Source organism: Leptonychotes weddellii, chromosome 14, assembly GCF_054177405.1.
Source record: "Leptonychotes weddellii isolate Sample4059 chromosome 14, ASM5417740v2, whole genome shotgun sequence".
NCBI lineage: Eukaryota > Metazoa > Chordata > Mammalia > Carnivora > Phocidae > Leptonychotes > Leptonychotes weddellii.
In genome coordinates this window covers 60,708,626-60,727,790 of record NC_138382.1, presented here as the reverse complement: position 1 = coordinate 60,727,790, position 19,165 = coordinate 60,708,626, and the positions used below count along the sequence as shown (strand labels likewise).

The following is a 19,165-nucleotide window of genomic DNA, read 5'->3' as shown; positions in this document are numbered from 1 at the left end:
GCCCAGGACTGTGATTTCTGATTGATTTTTAATTCTTCATGATGGGAATCTGATTTTAGGGGAGAAGGAGTGGTGATATTCTCAGAGGTTTTATGTTTAAAGCCTTTCATGTTGGGAAACTGTTCTTGATGTCGTGTCCTCCAAGTTGGAAGTCTTTTGTCTTACTTGGTAGCTGAACACTACAGTCCTTTGGGATGGAGTTCTATAGCCAACACTGGGGGAAAAGCAGAAGGAAAGAAAGACAAATTTTATACCTTAAAATCGAGTCTATAGGAAGTAAGCCAGTACTATCATACATAGTCTTCTTCCTTCTAGTCCTCTTTATTTGGCTGTCATGGGATTTTATAGGAAATTTTGAGTATCTATATATACACATATGTATATGTAATATATAGTATACAATATAAAATAATATGGACTTGGTATAGTCAGTTCTTTGTCCTCCATTTCTAGGAGTAGAAAGAGGGAGATTAGAAGAGGGAATGATGTCAAAAAGTATTGGTGTGATTAATATATATTGTGTCTTACTGAAATTTGGCTGGCATATTTAATACATTGCTATCGAGGGAATTACTGAAGGTTCAGAAAGGTATCTGGTTTCTATTGAAATGTGACAGGATTATTATGTACACTCAGGAACATTACTACTGTATATTGAGTTCCACTGTCGGATGCTCTTGTACATGGTTCATAGTCCTATATTGTGGACAAAGAAGTGTGGGCTTATTTGGAAGCTCATTAGAATAGAACACTTAAATCTTTCCCTAGGTAATCGTATAAGGATGTATGATGCATGTATAATGCATGTGGGTTCTGGTTATACGTATGCAGATCAAATCATGCAGCAATGTTACTAAACCGAAGCTAGTTGGTGTTCTTTTCTCAGACTACATTTAAAGCAACCAGACTCTAGGCTAAATCATATGAACTAGTCCTTAGTATCACTGCTCTTGAATTGTAGCTCAAGGAATGCTTAAAGAGCAAGAATACCTGAATGAATAGGACCATTATCTGTTTCTTAATATCACTCTCATCTCACTATGTTAGGTTTGTGACTAGGAGAATGACCTGGGGGAAAGGTACATGAGAATAAGGCTTTTCAGAATAAAGGTTCTTCAGCTGCTTCTCTCATTGAACTTTGTATTCGTAGATTTGTTCATTATTCTGTTTAGGTGAATTGAATATATTCATGTAGTTGAAACTCCTTCGGAGTCAGTTTTAACTAAAGCTGATCTGAAAAACTTGGAGATGAATTTGCTTCACATTTATAGAGATTCCAAGTAACCTCTGTTTGTGTTCCCTGCCAAATATCTTAATTTCATTCATGTGACTGACAGTTTGAGGGTTGGGGAAGCAGAGATGACGGCGAGAAAACTGTTCACAGTGACTGTGGTCCCAAAGTTGGGCGGAGGATGTGCGTGTACAGGGACATTCTCTGGCTATGGTCTTTGTGGGTCTTCCTGCTTTACTTGGAGGGTCCTTTTTTAGCTCATAAAAGTACTTTTTAAGTGATGCCGCTGTCCAAAAGACTTTTAAACAACTTGATTAAAGATTTTCAACAAATGATTTGTCTTCATTTTATTTACTTAGATATAGTTATTAAAAAACCTTCATTTTTAATTGTTTACAATTAAGATGACTTATCTTGACTGGAATGAGCTGTTGGTAATTGGATTCTTCTTTCTTCTTCTTTTTTTAAAATCTGTTATGTGTTTGTGTGTGCGTGTATTTATGTGTTAAATAGCCTGAAGTTCAAGTTCGACAGGTGGCTGTGAAATTTGCTAGCACGGTGTTTCCCTCAGATCATATACCTTCCAGATATTTGCTCTTACTAGCTGCAGGAGATCCGTAAGTTTCAAAAGGTGTTAATTTGAATTTGGGTTTATTTTAAATTATTTGAGAATTACTAAAATTTATATTGTTTTCAGTGTTGCTCTATGGAATTTGGAAGCAGTTTATTAAAGAGTTAAAAATATGGCCCTTGATATGATACAGACCTGTAGTTATACCCTATCTTCTTTTTTTTCTGTGGGTAAACTTAAAAGATGCAAGCCACGTAACTCTTCAAATTTCAAGAAATTTCCAAAAAGAAGTAGTTTCTTAAAATGTATTTTATGACTCTTTGCTTAGATAGCTAAGAATATATTTAAGACATTTTCTCAGATCCCCCGTTGTCAAATAAAATGACTGTTCTTAATCATCACATGATCATTCTATCATTGCAATTTATATTTTATTCCTATTTGTCTTTCTGTAAGACGGGAAGAAGTTCATGGAGAAGCACAGCGAGTATTAAGGTGTCTTCCTGGTAGAAACAGAAAAGAAAGTGCTTCTAAGCAGATGCCTTCTTTCCCGGAAATGGTGTATTATATTCACGAAAAGGTATGGCATTTAACTTCAGATAGTTAGTTTGGGTCATATAATGAATCATGAAAATAAACATGTATTTTTTTAGGTGACACATTTAAAATGTTATCACTAAATGTTGAATATTAGTAAGGTTTCTAACAATGTTAATATTTATAATGAGAGGACGAAAATACAAAATGAAGAGAAAAATGTAACTCTCAAAATTGATCTGTTTTGCCCCAATCTGAATTACTTAAATTCCTTTTATGCTTGTCAACATTTTGGCTGGGTTTAAAAATTTTCTCCTTGGTATGACATGCTTAAAAATATCTTTTTTTTTTTTTTTTTTTTGTATTTTTAAGGATATTATTTGGAAACCATAAATTTAAGAATGCTTCAGGGAACAGTTCAGATTTTTTCCATTGTGATCATAAGAGAACATCACGTCTGCTTTTGCAAGCCTTGTGTGTGTGTGTGTGGTTCTCTCTGCTGGTGGATCAGACCAAGAGTATTGGCTGTCGTGACCCCCAGTCCTGATCCTGTCCCACTTTTTACGTCAGTGTTTCTTTGAGTATGCTGGTGGTCCTGGCTTTTTATTTAGACAGACATCTTAAGGGAGTTGGAGGTCAGGACTAAGTAGTCATGATTTTTTTCTCTGAGGCACAGTCATATTTGTGGTCAGAAGATGTTTTTGTGCTCATCTTTTCCTCCTGCCTCCATTAGTAATGAAAGTAACTGGCCTGCAGTGGCCTGAGGTGACTGTTCGTAGATGCCTGGAGCAGGTTTCTTCTTTTCTTTCTTTCTTTTCTCTCTTTTCTTTCTTTCTTTCTTTTTTCTTTCTTAAGATTTATTTATTTATTTGAGAGAAAGAGTGCGTGCACGCATGTGAGGGGCAAGGGCAGAGGGAGAGAGAATCTCAAGCAGACTCCCCGCTGAGCACAGAGCCTGACACAGGGCTCAGTTTTGCGACCCAGAGGTCATGACCTGAGCTGAAACCAAGAGTCAGATGCTCAACTGACTGAACCACCCAGGTGCCCTGAGCAGGTTTATTCTTTTTAAATAAGCCAGTAAAAACAGGAAGAAGAAAAGACACCACACCTATCATTTAGGGTTTGAGGGACATGTGCAAATCAGCATGATTGATGGAAAAATGCTTTGATTTAGGAAAAAACAGTAGCAAACAATAATGTAGTTAGAAATACAGTTATTTTTGAATTGAGGAAGGGCACACGTGCTCCATGTTTTAGTAATTGTGTTTGTTTTTGGCTTATTTTTATTAGGCTTCCCATCGAATGAAAACTCCAGCTAAGTACATGACTGGGACTACTGTCCTTCCATTTAACCCAGCAGCCTTTGGAGAGGTAGGACTTGGACCTATTTCCATTTTGCTCTCTCTAAATGTTCTAAAAGATAATGTCACACCCAAAGAGATGTCTGAATTTTTTTGTGTTCTAGATAAACCCATATTGTGATGTCATTGTCCTTCACCAGATTGTTTATTAGAAAAACAGTGTTGGGTAATTGGTATTATTTCAGTTCGTAGTGGAGTCTGTAAATATATTTATCTCAGTGAGATTCTTTGTGGAAGAATTGGGTGCTCTGCATTGATTACTATTGTGATTTTACAGCAAATTAGATTTGAATTTTAAAGCCAGTGCTATGTTGAGGTTGTTTGGATTATCTGTTGTTTAGGTCATTGACTTGCACTAATTAAATGGAGGTAATCTTGTTCAGAGTAAGATACCCACAGTGGAATTGCTGCCTATTTTAGCTGTCAAAGAAAGAGCTTCAGGAGGACTCCTGGGTAGCCAGTTTATATCAGAAGTTTTTTTTTTTTTTTTTAAGATTTTATTTATTTATTTGAGAGAGAGAATGAGATAGAGAGAGAGCATGAGGGGGGGAGGGTCAGAGGGAGAAGCAGACTCCCTGCTGAGCAGGGAGCCGATGCGGGACTTGATCCAGGGACTCCAGGATCATGACCTGAGCCGAAGGCAGTCGCTTAACCACCTGAGCCACCCAGGCGCCCCTATATCAGAAGTTTTTATGGTGTTGTCTCTACTCTTATGATTTGAACCCATTTTCTCAAATTCTTATGCTAGTGGAGATTAAATACAACTGGAGTTCCACAGGAATAGATGATTTGCCCCAGGTTTCTGCTCACTCTCCCCTCCCCCCCCAGCTTTCAAAAATAACAATTTTTATTGTAATTGTTTAGACTTTTTCTAAAAAGATTTATTTATTTATTAGAGCAAGAGTGCGAGCATGCGAGTGGGGGAGGCGCAGAGGGCGAGAATCTCAAGCAGACTCCCCGCTGAGCGTGGAGCCAGTCGCAGGGCTGTCTCACAACTCATGAGATCATGACCTGAGCTGAGATCACGAGTCGGAGGCTTTAACTGGCTGAACCACCCAGGCGTCCCTGTAATTATTAGTTTAGACCTTAAAAGTTGAGTTTGCATTTTAACTCCATTAAACTCCACTAAAAACACTCTGGATTTATAAAAGCTTGTTATGTAAGTTGTGCTCCATTATGGTAATTTCAGTTAACGTACTGAGTCATGTTTTCCAGCTTTCGTGAGGATTGTTGAACAGCTTTATGAAGGGGGGGGTGGGGGAATGAAAATGGGAAACTGTCATTTTGAAGAGTTCCCTCCCATACTGATTTCTTGAGGAGCTTGTCTGGTATTCTTCTTCCTGCTGCTTTTAGATAGTCCTGTACTTGCGCATGTGCCTAGCGCACAGTGCGGGAGTGGTGCCCACCTCCCAGAGTCTGGCTGATATGCAGGACCACGCCCCAGCCATTGGACGCTACATACGGACCTTGCTGTCAGGCGGCCAGGCGACATCCTCATCATCTTCTTCCAAGAGTGGAGAAACCCACCCTGTTCAGATCTACATCGGCCTGCTTCAGCAGCTGTTGGCAGGTGTTGGAGGTAGGAGGTCGTGCTGCTGAGGAGGAAGTTAAGGCACTTAAGCAGAAATCTCATTTTAAACTCAGCTGAGAATTTATAGCAAAATTATTTTCTCCCTTCACTACTGTAACTGAACATGAGTCTTTGCTTCTTTTCCAAACTTACTTGATTCATCCTTGATACACTCTTACTCTTCCCGGAAAGAAATGCTAACAGTAGATAATGTTTTTACTTTGGAAGTGGGTGCGAAGAACAGGGCATCTTTTTATAGATACGTAGTCTATAAATTTGCTGTTTTGGATCACATACTGTATTTATGTTGGTTTTTGTTTCATAGAACTGGGGAATGCTTCGTAAAGCAGTAGCCTTATACTTTATTTGTCAGAGAGAGAGGGAGAGAGCACAAGCAGGGGGAGCTGCAGGGAGAGGGAGAAGCAGGCTCCCTGCCAAGCTAGGAGCCTGATGGTGGGGCTCAATCCCAGGACCCTGGGATCATGATCTGAGCTGAAGGCAGACGCTTAACCGACTGAGCCACCCAGGCGTCCCAGTAGCTTATACTTTAAAGGAATTTAGTGAGCCCTGTGTGTTTATCACTTTTCTTAAAGCTAAAATGGTTCTGAATTCTTTCTTATTTAGGTTTGCCAGTCATGTACTGTCTATTGGAAGCTGTCTCCGTGTATCCAGAAAAACTGGCTACCAAATTTGTAGACAAAACAGAATGGATAAAGGTACATCTTATGCATGTATATTTCTCTTTGATTCTGTATATTTTACACTTTAGTCTTATAATTTCGTCTTCCTTACTAGTGTTCCTATGACCTTTCCTGCCTTTGGGTCGTTTTGAAAACTCTTTTTATCAGACACTTCCTGGGAAGCATGGTAGATCAGTGTATCTCAACAATCCATCTAGGTGAGAGTGAGAGAAGAATTGAGAATCATATAAGTAAAAAAAATATATATGTATTTTCTGTTTCGAAAGTTAAGAAAATAGATTTGTGTAGCTTAAATAAAATATATGTAAAATATCTCCTTTCTGTAACTCTCTCCCACCTACCCAAATCTCTCAACTTCCTGCCCCTTCCTCTCTCACCTGACAGACATATGTAGGTCATCGCTTATTTCTCTGTGGTGTGCTTTCTAGAGTTTATTTATGCCTATACACACAAATAAAAATAAGCATTTTTAATTTTTCTTCCTTCTTTTACACAAAAGGTACATAGTTTCCACAGTTGTATTGTTTCAAGTGTTTATTTAAATTCTAGTTAGTTAACATATAGTATAATTTTATTAAGTTATTTAACTTCTCACACTGTTTTGTGCCTTACCTCTTTCACTTAACATTAGAATGTGGAGGTATTCTGTAGAACTAGAGAGGGAACATCCTCTTTAACAGCTTCATTTTTTCCATTGTATGACTATGCCGTGATTTATTCTAGAACCTCACTGATAGTCATTTAGGTTGCTTCCACTCTGCTGCAGTGAACAGTCCATCATTTTGAATATAAGGAAGTCTGTTTTTTAGATGGATTCCCCAGAAGTGGAATTGAGGACATAGACTTTTGCAGTTCTTATTGATAGTCCACATCCTCTGGTACCAATTTACACTCCCACCAGCCATGTAGGAGAGTGTTCCTGTCTCATGGTCACACCAAAAGTGTTGCCAGGTTTAGCGAATAAAAATACAAGATTCTCGGGGCGCCTGAGTGGCTCAGTCGTTAAGCGTCTGCCTTCGGCTCAGGTCATGATCCCAGGGTCCTGGGATCGAGCCCCGCATCGGGCTCCCTGCTCCGCGGGAAGCCTGCTTCTCCCTCTCCCGCTCCCCCTGCTTTGTTCCCCTCTCTCGCTGTCTCTCTCTCTGTCAAATAAATAAATGAAAATCTTTAAAAAAAAAAAAAATACAAGATTCGCAGTTAAATTTGAATTTCACATAAACAACGAAAAGTTCTTTTTAGTACAGGTATGGCTCATACAGTTTCATATACCTCTTGGGCTGTATAATGCAGTTCTTTTTGGAAATTGGAGCTTGAATTATGGTAAAATTTGCAGATTCTCTCTTAGGGTGAAAGCATGAATGTAGTATACCAAGAAGTGTAAGTTTTGTGCTTTTCTGGAAAAACTGACCTCATGAAATTGCTTCAAATTTAAAAAGGATTTTTTATTCCTTGTGAATATTTGCTGATTGTAAAATGATCGCAGTTTTTGACTTTTGATCGTGTAGATCAGGGGTCATCAAACTATGTATGGTCCATGTACCAAATCTGCCTTGCCTCCTTCTTGTTTGGCCTGCAAGCTAAGAGTGGTTTTCACGTTCTTAAATGGTTGAAAAAAAATCAAAAGATGAGTAGTATTTTCTGACATGAGAATTATAGTGTCCATAAAGTTTTATTGGAACACAGATACCCCTTCATTTCTCCATTGTCTGCGGCTACTCTTGCCCTACAGTGGAAGAATGGAGCTGTTGCCGCATAGACCAGGTGGCCTACAAAGCCTCGTTCGCCCTTTACAGAAAGTATTTGTTGACCTCTGTTTCAGATCATCTGTGTATTAATTCTGTCTGTTTTATGTCTTGTATTTTTGATGAAAATGCGCAGAAGATTTTGGTATATAATTCAGCTTTTATTTTGATGTAGTTTATTGTGTTATTTTCTTACCGATACCAATAGATTGAACGATATAATGTATCATTTATTCTTTCAAATTTAAATGTCAGATGTTGTCAGTAGGAAGATGATTGTATATCACGTATATATTTGTTTTTCTACACCACTCAGAGTCTGATGAATAGCAGTAAAGAAGAGATGCGTGAACTGGCGGCATTGTTTTATTCTGTGGTGGTATCTACAGTGTCGGGGAATGAGTTGAAGTCAATGATAGAACAGCTTATAAAGACCACAAAAGACAATCATGTATGTTATCAGTTTTGTCTTTGTTCTTTTTTGTGGGAGGTGGGAGAGCTTTCTAAAAGCATCTGATATGTTTTTAGTTTTTGTGTTCTCATTTCTAAAAGGAACTTTTATGATGGTGAAGAAAAATTGAGATAGGTAATACATTGATTCATTCAGTCCATTCAACAACTGTGAGTGCCTTGTGTCTAATTGGCGCTGTTTTAGGTGCTAGGAATACAGTGGGGAGTGATTACACGAGGATCCCTCGTACTACCAGGTGCTCGGAAATCTTAGTTCCTTTTTCTTTCCCCATCTAGAGCCACCTGTCATTGAGCCTGTTCTATCAGGAAACATGTGCTTTCGAATAATCAAACCTCTACTTTGTGTTCAGAGGTTTTAGCAATTAGAAATCGTATCTGCTCATTGTATTTTGTTGGCAGTAGGGCAGAAGGGAGAAATTATGCTTGAAAATTAATGGTAGTGTAGTTACGTAAGTGCTCCAAGCTAGAAGAAAGTATGGGTGCTACAGGGAGCCTGCAGGAGAGTCACTTCACCCAGACTTGGAGTGGGTGTGGGGTTAGGGAATTATTCGAAGTGAATCAAGACTCAGCTTACCTTCTCAGAATTCTTGAGTGTTGGAAACTCCAGGTTCGTTAGCATTCAGTAGAACCTCAAATGATCACTTTGTAGCCTTATGTCTTATTGGAGAGATGACTCTCCTAAGCATACTGTTATTTCAGTGCATTCTTGCATGTGAGAGAGAGTGACAGAGCTATTGTGTGGTTCAGAGCCCAGAGATACAGCACGGATCCTTGCTTGCGTTGGGATTCACGGTAGGAAGATACTTGGCCAAAAAGAAAATGAGAATGGCAGAGCAGCAGGACCTGGAGACAGATGCCGATTTCCTGCCGGAACAAGAGGAACTCATTCAGAGCGCCACGGAAACAATAGGTACTTGACCTGCTTGTGCTGCCTTGAGTTGGGTTCAAATTTATTACAGCATTTTAGTTTCTTTTTACAGCATCGTACCTTAAAGGCACAAGGCTTTTCACAAAACTTGCTTGATGGTGGATAAGTTCTGTGCTTTTAATAACAATGAAAGTACTTTAATTTTTCTGTACGTTTCTTCCTATGTGTTTCTGTATGACAGAGTTGGTTGCATTACAGGGAAAAACCTTAAACATTTTTAAGAGGACAGTGCTGTCTGCCTTGTTCCCGTGGTGTTTCATTACTGACTGAATGTTAACAAATCACCAATTAGAAGAAAATGTGGACTTTGATTTTGTTTTACTGTCTCTGAGACAGTCTTGAGTCCCTTGCTGCTTGCCCCGAACCCCAAGAGCAGTAGTGTCTTCTTCTCAGTCTCGGCTCATGTGCTTCCAGGCTCGTTTTTGGACAGTACGTCGCCCCTCCTGGCCATTGCTGCCTGCACAGCCCTCGGGGAAATTGGCAGGAATGGTCCCCTCCCAATCCCCAGTGAGGGATCTGGCTTCACCAAATCACATCTTGTAGAAAGCTTACTGAATAGAATACCCTCCAGTAAAGAAACAAATAAGGCAAGTCTCTCCTTTTTTCCCCTTCTTCTGAAATTCTTTCTATTCATAGATACATAAGTGAGCAAAAACGCAGTTGTAATGAGGATAGATGACAGTGCAGCCGGAGGAAGGATTTAATGTAAAAAAAGAATGATAAAGTCTAGATGACTATTTAGTTTTGAGTTAGGGGTGATTTGTGTATGACCTCTGTGCGTGCACCGTTTGGCCCAGTTGTTCCAGTTTAGACCCATAACTGTTAGGATTTGGGTAAAGAACTAGCTGCACCGGTAATTCTTCTGTCATGCGAAAGTGGGTAATAAAGTGTTAAATAGTTGTTATCACTTTTGTAATTTTAGACTAAATCTGAATCTTAACTTTTGACAGCGAAAATGGTTTTAAGAAGTCTGGATGTTAGGAAGCAGTGTGAGTAATATCTGAGGAGAAGGACATTTATCATTTTTTAGTTTTAGATAAACACTTTCATAAACTTTAAAACATTTGTGATCAGAGTACCTCAGTGTTGAAATATAACATGATTTAATGAGCAGATAAATCAGTTTACTACCAGTTTAATAAGCAGTCTTATTCTTGGTCTAGGTACCATTTAAAACTTGCTGAGAATATCGCAGTGTAGTTTTGTTAGCTATTAATTAACTAATTAGTGCTCACCAACCACTGTTGAGCACTTGTGATGTGCCAGGCGTGTGCTGAGGGCTTCATACATGTTAATTAATGGAACTCTTCAGAAGGTCTAGTGAAGTAGGTGCACTTGTCATCTCTCTTTTCCCATATGAAGAAATGGAGTCACAGAGAGTGCAGTAACTTGCCTAGGGTCACACCTGTAAAGGCTGCTAAAATGGTTAAGCTATGATTGGATCTTAAGTCCTTTGGGCTCAGAATCTATATTTATAAACAGTGTGACGGATAATAAACCTTGTTAAAGGCTTTCTTCTTCTTTTGCAGCCATGGACCCTTAATGAACTCAGTTTTATGTCTTTCTACCTCCAATGTCTTATACACATAATTCTGTAAAATTGTGGCTACTTTATAAAAAAACTTGCATGCATAAGTGCTTTAGACAGACTGCCCTCTCTGTCATCTCATTTTGGAAACACTGTTCTGGGATAAAGCTGTTACGTACTTTGTTGTGTTTTTTTTTGGTTTTTTTTAAAAAGCAAAATTCTCTGGTTTTCTAGATGAAAGAACGAGCAATCCAAACACTGGGATATTTTCCAGTTGGGGATGGAGATTTTCCTCACCAGAAACTCCTCTTGCAAGGTCTGATGGATTCTGTGGAGGTATTTATATTGCTATCTGATTGTCAGTTAATCAAACAAAAGGCGTGGAATTTTGCATGCTGTGAGATTTTATTTTTTTTAAAGATTTTTTCATCTGTTTTAGAGAGAAAAAGTATGGGGGGGAGGGAGAGGGGCAGAGGGAGGGAGAGAAGAAGAAGCAGACTCCCCGCTGAGCAGGGAGCTGGATACGGGGCTCGATCCCAGGACCCTGGGATCATGACCTGAACTGAAGGCAGACGCTTAACTGACTGAGCCACCCAGGCAGCCCGGCATGCTGTGAGATTTTAAATTAAACCTTTATTAATTTATTCACCAAGTACTTACTGAGTACCAGCCTTGGGCTTACCACTTTGGTAGGCATAGCATTGAGTAAATCACCTACATGGGAAAGTACTTTCCTCTTCGTTTTTGAGTAAAGCCCAGTGCAGTGTGGGTAGAAGGGGAGACTCACTCAATCAGCTACATGTGGGAAGTGGGTGCTGGTATTCCAGTTGCTCTTCAGGCAGGTGGCCAAGCTTCTGTCGTCTGGATAAATTTCTAATGTAGTTGGGAAGACCTATAAGCAGGCAGTTGCTAGTCCCATGTCATAAGTCTTAACATGGCCTGATATGGCCCATCATCTAGGCTTAATTCTCGTTACTTGCTCACATTTTTGTACACCAGCCTCTTTGTCTTCTTTGCTCTGAGCTTTTGAAAGACGAATACTTCCTTTTTTGGGTTGCTGCTGAATTAGAGTAGATTCCTTAGATACTGGGCTCTCCTGACTCCATACTTTTTCTTCACAGCATTTATCACAGTTTCTAATTTTTCACTAGACTGAAGGCAAAGTCTTTCCTGATCCCCATTATGAAATAGGTGCCTTGCAGTGTGATTAGAAGTAGTAGGACCTTAGTAAATGTGGGAAGAGTAACTGAAAGAAGAGACGTTTGCATGTCACAGAGTAGACTCAGAAGGGGGGTTTGAGCACTTCTGTCTGGAGACTTGGTGCAGGTTTTTGGAGGCAAGGTTGCTGCTGGGCCTGGAAGGATGGGTGGGAGGCAGGAAGCAGGTTGGAGTTGAGGACTAAGGCCAGTGAGTGACAGAGCCAGTGTCAGGATCCAGGTCTCTGGAATCATAATCCAGTATTTTTTTTTTTTTTTAAAGATTTTATTTATTTATTTATTTGAGAGAGAGAGAGAGAAACAGCATGAGAGGGGATAGGGTCAGAGGGAGAAGCAGGCTCCCCGCCGAGCCGGGAGCCCAATGTGGGACTCGATCCCAGGACTCCGGGATCATGACCTTAGCCGAGGCAGTCGCTTAACCAACTGAGCCACCTAGGCACCCCATAATCCAGTATTTTTAATGTGAATTTTTTGAGAATGAATTATACACACATCAAGTTCTCCCTTGTGTCATTGACATTGTAACCACTTGGGGAAAAGCTTATAGTGTCTGCTTTCTTATCTTATTTCTTTTTAAATTAATTAATTAATTATCTTTATAGAGAGAGAGCACGCATATGTTGTGTGCACATGATGAGGGACAGAGAGAGGGAGAGAGAATCTTAAGCAGGCTCCACGCTCAGCATGGAGCCTGACTTGGGGCTCCATCTCATGACCCTGAGATCATGACCTGAGCCAAAGTCAAGTCGGATGCTTAACTGACTGAGCCACCCAGCAGGGCCCCAAAGCTTCATTTATTTAAATAAAACTAGAAGAAATGCATCTCTGGCATAAATTTTTAAAGAAGAAAAAAGGAAAACATTTGAAAACAGGCATGTAAAATGAATCCGTACTGTAGGATCCTCTGTGTTTACATACCTTTTCTCTGTTTAAAATTTCCAAAGAATTTTTTGGCCAGGGAAGCTGTGGAACTGAAGCCCTGAAATTCTTTTTCCTCAGAATAGGAAGCATCTGGCATCAGAACTTGACACCTCATTCGAGATGAGAGCATAGTTGATTGAGCTTAGGAATGGCTGGCTGCACTGTGGTCTGTGCTTGGTAGAGTTCTCTCCAAGGTCACTATTCCCATACTCCTCGTGGGAACTCTCTGTTCTTCATTCTCTTCTTAGTCCCCAAATTCTTTGTTTTCCAGTTTATAGTAAACAGAGAAAAAGACCAAAGGGAACTAAGGTCCAATTCCATGTTGAATACTTCATGCTTGTGAAACGTGTCAAAATTTTTTTTTTAAGATTTTATTTATGGGGCGCCTGGGTGGCTCAGTCGTTAAGCATCTGCCTTCGGCTGAGGTCATGATCCCAGGGTCCTGGGATCGAGTTCCGCATCGGGCTTCCCTGCTTGGCGGGGGGCCTGCTTCTCCCTCTCCCACTCTCCCTGCTTGTGTTCCCTCTCTTGCTGTGTCTCTGTCAAATAAATAAATAAAATCTTTAAAAAGAAAAAAGATTTTATTTATTTGAGAAAGAGAGCAAGCGTGTGTGCATAAGTGGGGGTGAGGGGTAGAGGGGAAAGGAGGCTCCCCACTGAGCAAGGAACCCAACACGGGGCTCAATTCCAGGACCCTGAGATCGTGACGAGCCGGAGTCAGACACTTAACTGACTGAGCCACCCAGGTGCCCCAATGTGTCAAAATTTTCTAAACCAAGTTAAAAATATTTGAGGGGTACCCGGCAGCTCAGTCGGTTAAGCATCTGACTCTTGATTTTGGTTCAGGTCATGATCTGAGGGTCATGAGATCGAGCCCCCATGTCGGGCTCTGTGCTGGATGTGGAGCCTATTTAAGATTCTCCAAAAAAAAACAACAGACAAAAAAGATTCTCTTTCTCCTTCTCCCTCTGCCCCTCCCCCCTGCTCGCTTGCACATGCTCGCTCTCTCTCTCTCTCTCAAAAAAAAATTTTAAAAATTTGAGTATATACTATATAGAATTTTCTTAGTTTGGTTTTTGAAACAATTTCAACCTACAGTGCAGTTGTAAGAATAGCATGAAGAACTGTTCTTGTCTGGATTATTAACTTGCTATTGGAGCTAGCTAGCTCTTCATGGATCTCTGTACTTCTGTACTATACTGTTTTATCCAGATATACCAGATTTTACCATTTTACCGCGTTCTCTCCTTTATCGGAACCACTGGAGAGTAGCTCGCGGACACCATGTAATTTAACAGCGCCCAGAGGCGGTATTAATAAGTTAGAATGGCTGCTGTGTATTGTGCTGTTACTGCCCACCAGGTGTCCCCTAGAAGCTTTGTGTACGTTACCCTCATTTCCTCCTACAGCCTGATGAGCTGGGCGATGGTGTTACGCCTGCGTTAGAAACGCAGTTGAGGCTCAGTTTAAATAAGTGTATGTAGCCGGTGAGCGACAGATAAGAATTTGCCCCGAGATCTGTATGGCTTCAGTCCATACCCTTTTCCTCCAGAGATTAAAAATCCCTGCTTAGTGGTTCTCTGCCGAGGGTGAAGAGGGCAACGTGGGCTTGGAAAAAGATCTTCAGGGCATTTTCACATTCTCCATTCCCTCCCCTCGCCTCCCCTCCCAGCCACCAGGTTAGGTGAGAGCAATCCAGGCAAAAGAGTAAAAGCAGAGCATGTTGACAGACAAGATCTGAAACAGCTTTTTGTGGAAGTGGATGTTGTGGGGAAATGTTCTCGGTGATTCATGGCTTTCGTTTGCATGGTTGCAGGCCAAGCAGATCGAACTGCAGTTCACTATTGGCGAAGCCCTCACCAGTGCTGCCGTGGGAACAAGCTCCGTGGCTGCCCGGGACGCCTGGCTGGTGACGGAGGAGGAATATACTCCCCCTGCTGGTACCTCACACTCGGCTAACCCTTTCGTAATCCTCAAGTAACCCTTTCTGGTCTTGTTACCACATTTGAAGCAAAAGAAAAAATTTATGTGTTCCATTTTCACTCTTGTAGGATATTTATATATGTCTTATCAGTTTGGTTCAGTCAAGAAAAATAGTTGGCTAAAGGAGAATGAACACAACAAAATGAATGAGGTCTTCTTTTTTAGTTCTTTGGGAAACAAGGAGTTAGCTGTGTATTACCTTCAAACTTGTGCGCTTTTTCTGGAGGCTTGGTGTATTTAGCCATTTTCGGAAGTCGAGGCATAGTTACGTTTCCAAGTTACCTGTTCTTTAGTCCTTATCACATAATGAAGCCTCAGGGTCTTCTGCTCACGCTCTGCATACCTCTGCACTGGAGGTGCGCTGGCTTTTAGTGCCTACACTGGTGAGGAGTGCGCGCTTTCTGACTACATGTTACAGGTACCATGGTGTCATCTGTCTTGCGCTTCTCAAATGGATGATCATTAGTCCCTTCAGCAACCTCAACACCTTAATCATGTAGACTTGAATATGTTCTAGGATTGTTGTACTGAGTAAATATTGAGTAAAATTTAATTTTTCAGGATACTCTTTTCATTTGTTTTAATTGATTTTATCATTCCTTTCTTTCCCCCCAGGAGCCAAAGTGAATGACGTGGTCCCCTGGGTATTGGATGTGATTTTAAATAAACATATCGTCAGCCCCAACCCACACGTGAGGCAAGCAGCCTGCATCTGGCTCCTTTCCCTTGTGAGGAAGCTAAGTACTCATAAAGAAGTGAAGGTAAGCCACTCCAGAAATGTGTTCAGCACTGTTAGAAACCGTCTTTGAAATATTTATAATTAAAAGGTGATAGGAAGGAAAGTGTATGAAGGTGAGGGCCAGTGGATAGTGAGGGCCATTAGCCAGTAACAGATATTTTGAAAGAAGCTGTGAATGAAGGTTGGCAGCCTGATGTACATTGGCTGGAAGATGATTCTAAACTTGAAGGCATAAGGTCAGATGGTCAGGAGGGGGAGGCTGAGTGTGCATTAGACTACCTGTAAACGTACAACCTTCAGGCGGTTTGGCCACCTTCAGACAGAGCACAATAGGGTTTGTGGCTGTCTTGGGTTGGAAGACTCGTAATTACAAGGTGTTGTATGCCCCGAGAGAAGATTCTTACCTTCCATTAATCTACCAAGAGGTAGAGTTTGTGTTCTTGAATGCCTGTTTTCTTCTTTCAGTCTCACCTTAAAGAAATTCAGAGTGCATTTGTTTCCGTTTTGTCGGAAAATGATGGTAAGTTATTGGTAAATATTTGATTTGCCAACTTCATTAAGCTTGTGTTTTAAATTTTAAAAAATCTAGGTTAATGAACATAAAAGAAGGAACACAGGAAAGTTTTTTTTGGTTGATTTAATTAATTAGATCATGTTCTTCAGTTTTACATTTAAAAATGGAACTGACTTAGGGTTGCTGGAGGGGAGTGGGGGGGATGGGGTAACTGGGTGATGGACATTAAGGAGGGCACGTGATGTAATGAGCACTGGGTGTTATATAAGACTGATGAAATCACTGAACTCTGCCTCTGAAACTAATAATACACTATATGTTAATCTTTTTTTAAATTCAATTAATTATCAAAAATGAAAAAAAAATGGCGCCAAGGCCTTCTTTAACATTAGTACTTACAAAAATAGCTTTTTTTCTATTTCTTGTTCCTTTCCTGATGTAAGCCAGGAGAGAGCAAATGTATTAGACATTTAAACAGTAGCTTTGTTTTATAAATTTTTTTTTTTAAAGATTTTATTTGAGAGAGAGAGAGCGCGCGCACAAGCAGGGGGGAGGGGCAGAGGCAGAGGGAGAAGCAGGCTCCCCACTGAGCAGGGAGCCCGACGTGGGGCTCGATCCCAGGACCCTGGGATCATGACCTGAGCCGAAGGCGACGCTTAACCGACTGAGCCACCCAGGCACCCATGTTTTATAAATTGTTTTAAACATACGGTCTTATATTGACTTTTTACTTAAAAAATTGGATGTGGGTATATGGAAATCCGTGAGGCTGTTGTACTTTTCACATGTACGACTTGTAGTACACAGAACACTTAAGGCCCAGCAGGGTTGACTTGGTTTGTGAGTTGGATCTTTTGTGAATGTAATTCTTACTTACAGGGACGTTTGGTGCCATGTCCACTGAGATGATTTAATATGTTTTAACAAAATAGGCAGATTGATTCTGCTTTCATGTCTTCACTTGGGTATCATTTTGGATTTCTATTACAACTTAAAAAAATCCGACAATGGCCAGAAGACAAATTTTCTTAAAGTAATACTATTTTGTCTGACTTTTGTGCAGAACTTAGCCAAGACGTTGCCTCAAAAGGCCTTGGGTTGGTGTATGAACTGGGCAATGAACAAGATCAGCAGGAATTGGTTTCTACACTTGTAGAGACACTTATGACTGGCAAAAGGTACAGTGACCTTGTACACTTCAGATTTAAACACATACAGCACGATTTGCACATACTGAGAATATGCAGTGGAAGAAGGAAAATTCAGCATTTGATGTTCTTGTTTATTAAGTCTTTAAATTCAAGTCAGTAATTGTTATGTGGTGGATAGCAGTTTAATTATTCAGTGTATATTGTTTAGACAGTAAAGTGAAGTAAACTACTGTTCAGAAACAGGCCAGTAGGTGAAGCTTTAAAAGTTGAATGATCTCAGGACAGTCAAAGCATTGGATTATAATAATACCGTAATTGCTGTTGGCTAAATGAAAATGAAGATGTGGAGGGGAAGCTTGCATGTCTTTCATAGTCTGATTTGTGAAGAGGATGAGAGGGGCAGTCATTCTTGTAATTGGTTACTGTTTTATGTTGCCTTCCTTGCAGGGAGGATATTTTTTAATGGATGACCACATTTAATTCAGTTTAACTTGACGTGGAATGTCTTTTACATCTCTTTGTTCATCCTAGAGTTAGTTTTACAGAATTCTCAGGCTGATTGGAAAGGATTTAGTTGACTTTTACATCTTGGTCGATACCTGCTATGGAATTTGATTTTATCAATTTATAAAAAAAATGAATCAGTTAGTTGAATACTGCTTTGAAAAATTTGAGGCTAATATAAAGTCTTACTGTTGTTTTGCTTTAGAACTAAACATGAAGTTTCTGGAGAGACAGTGGTATTTCAAGGGGGAAGCCTTGGCAAAACACCCGATGGGTAAGTGTGCCAAATCCATCGATCAGTCCTCACTGACACCTTTAGTCTCTGAATGGAGCACTCACGACACTGATTTCTACCCTCCTAGGAAATGTGTGTTAGTGGAAGAAGAAAACTTCTGTGGAGAAAGCATAGTGTCTCAGATTGGGGTTCTTGGGAAACAGACTCTGAGGTGGAGTTTTGGACAAAGCTGGAAGCTGACTGAAGAGTGCCCCAGGCTCATCACCTAGGGCAGTGAGGAGGCAGGAGAGGGCCGATGGCCCAAGGAGGAGCTGACCTGCTGCCAACACTTAAGCAGACCCTGGCCTCTGGAACTGGGCTGGGCAGGCCCTTCAGAGTTGTCCTGCTCTGAGGGGCCAGGACATTACATCCCCTCATTAGGCTTTACATCCCCTCAGTGTCTAGCCATTGGTGGTGGGCTGCTCTGGGGGAGGACCTGGCCTTGGACTAAGGGCAGTTCCATTAGCTCCCAGCCAGCTGAGTCGTGAGGGGCGGTCTGTCAGCACAGCTCGGCATCCGCTGCACCTCGTTTTTTGGGGGGGGCAGCTCTGCTTGTTATTGTGGGGTCCATCAATTTAGCACTTCAGATTAATTCCTAGAGCCTTACCTCCTGTATCTTATCATTATTCCATTGTGGTTATGCTGATGCTTTTCCTCTAAAACCCCTCAGGTCAGACTGTGCAGCTGGCTGGGCCCTGCTTCAGTGTTGTCTGCAACACCAGAGAGCAGCCATTTGTTCTGTTCTTGACCTTCTCCCATAGCTCGCTGTCTCCACATCAGAAGTTATTTTTGTTCCACTTACTGTCCCTGTAGACTTTTTCTGAGTTTTTAAAAAGTGCTTTCTTTTCACAGAATAACTAATACAAATGATCGGGTATTTAAGGAAATATTATTTGTTCAGAGGAAAGTTAATAGGACTCAGAAGGAGTTACCAAGATTGGGTGCTGCAGTCCTACAATTTGTATGGACTGAATAGCCAAAGCCCTCTTGAAAAAGAAAAGTGAAGCCCAGAAGCGTCACAATTCTAGACTTGAAGCTGTATTACAAAGCTATAGTAATCAGAACAGTATGGTACTGGCACAAAAATAGACTCCTAGATTAATGGAACAGAATAGAAAATCCAGAAACCTGTAATTATATGGTCAATTAATCTTTAACAAAGCAGGAAGGAATATCCAATAGGAAAAAGACAGTCTCTTCAACAAATGGTGTCAGGAAAACT

At 40.6% G+C, this 19,165-nt stretch overlaps 1 protein-coding gene across 4 annotated transcripts in view; it reads left to right on the top strand.

The window, feature by feature from the left end:
- Positions 1-19,165, top strand: part of ECPAS (Ecm29 proteasome adaptor and scaffold) — a 96,506-nt gene that overhangs the window by 56,327 nt on the left and 21,014 nt on the right. For all 4 annotated transcript variants that reach the window (XM_081803364.1, XM_081803365.1, XM_081803363.1 and 1 more), the window contains 14 exons: positions 1,745-1,848; positions 2,259-2,382; positions 3,630-3,710; positions 5,054-5,279; positions 5,895-5,986; positions 8,030-8,164; positions 8,932-9,094; positions 9,527-9,699; positions 10,875-10,976; positions 14,595-14,718; positions 15,377-15,522; positions 15,966-16,020; positions 17,078-17,192; positions 17,875-17,943. In XM_081803364.1, the coding sequence (XP_081659490.1) occupies positions 1,745-1,848; positions 2,259-2,382; positions 3,630-3,710; positions 5,054-5,279; positions 5,895-5,986; positions 8,030-8,164; positions 8,932-9,094; positions 9,527-9,699; positions 10,875-10,976; positions 14,595-14,718; positions 15,377-15,522; positions 15,966-16,020; positions 17,078-17,192; positions 17,875-17,943 (1,709 nt within the window). The remainder of the gene's footprint in view (positions 1-1,744; positions 1,849-2,258; positions 2,383-3,629; positions 3,711-5,053; positions 5,280-5,894; positions 5,987-8,029; positions 8,165-8,931; positions 9,095-9,526; positions 9,700-10,874; positions 10,977-14,594; positions 14,719-15,376; positions 15,523-15,965; positions 16,021-17,077; positions 17,193-17,874; positions 17,944-19,165) is intronic.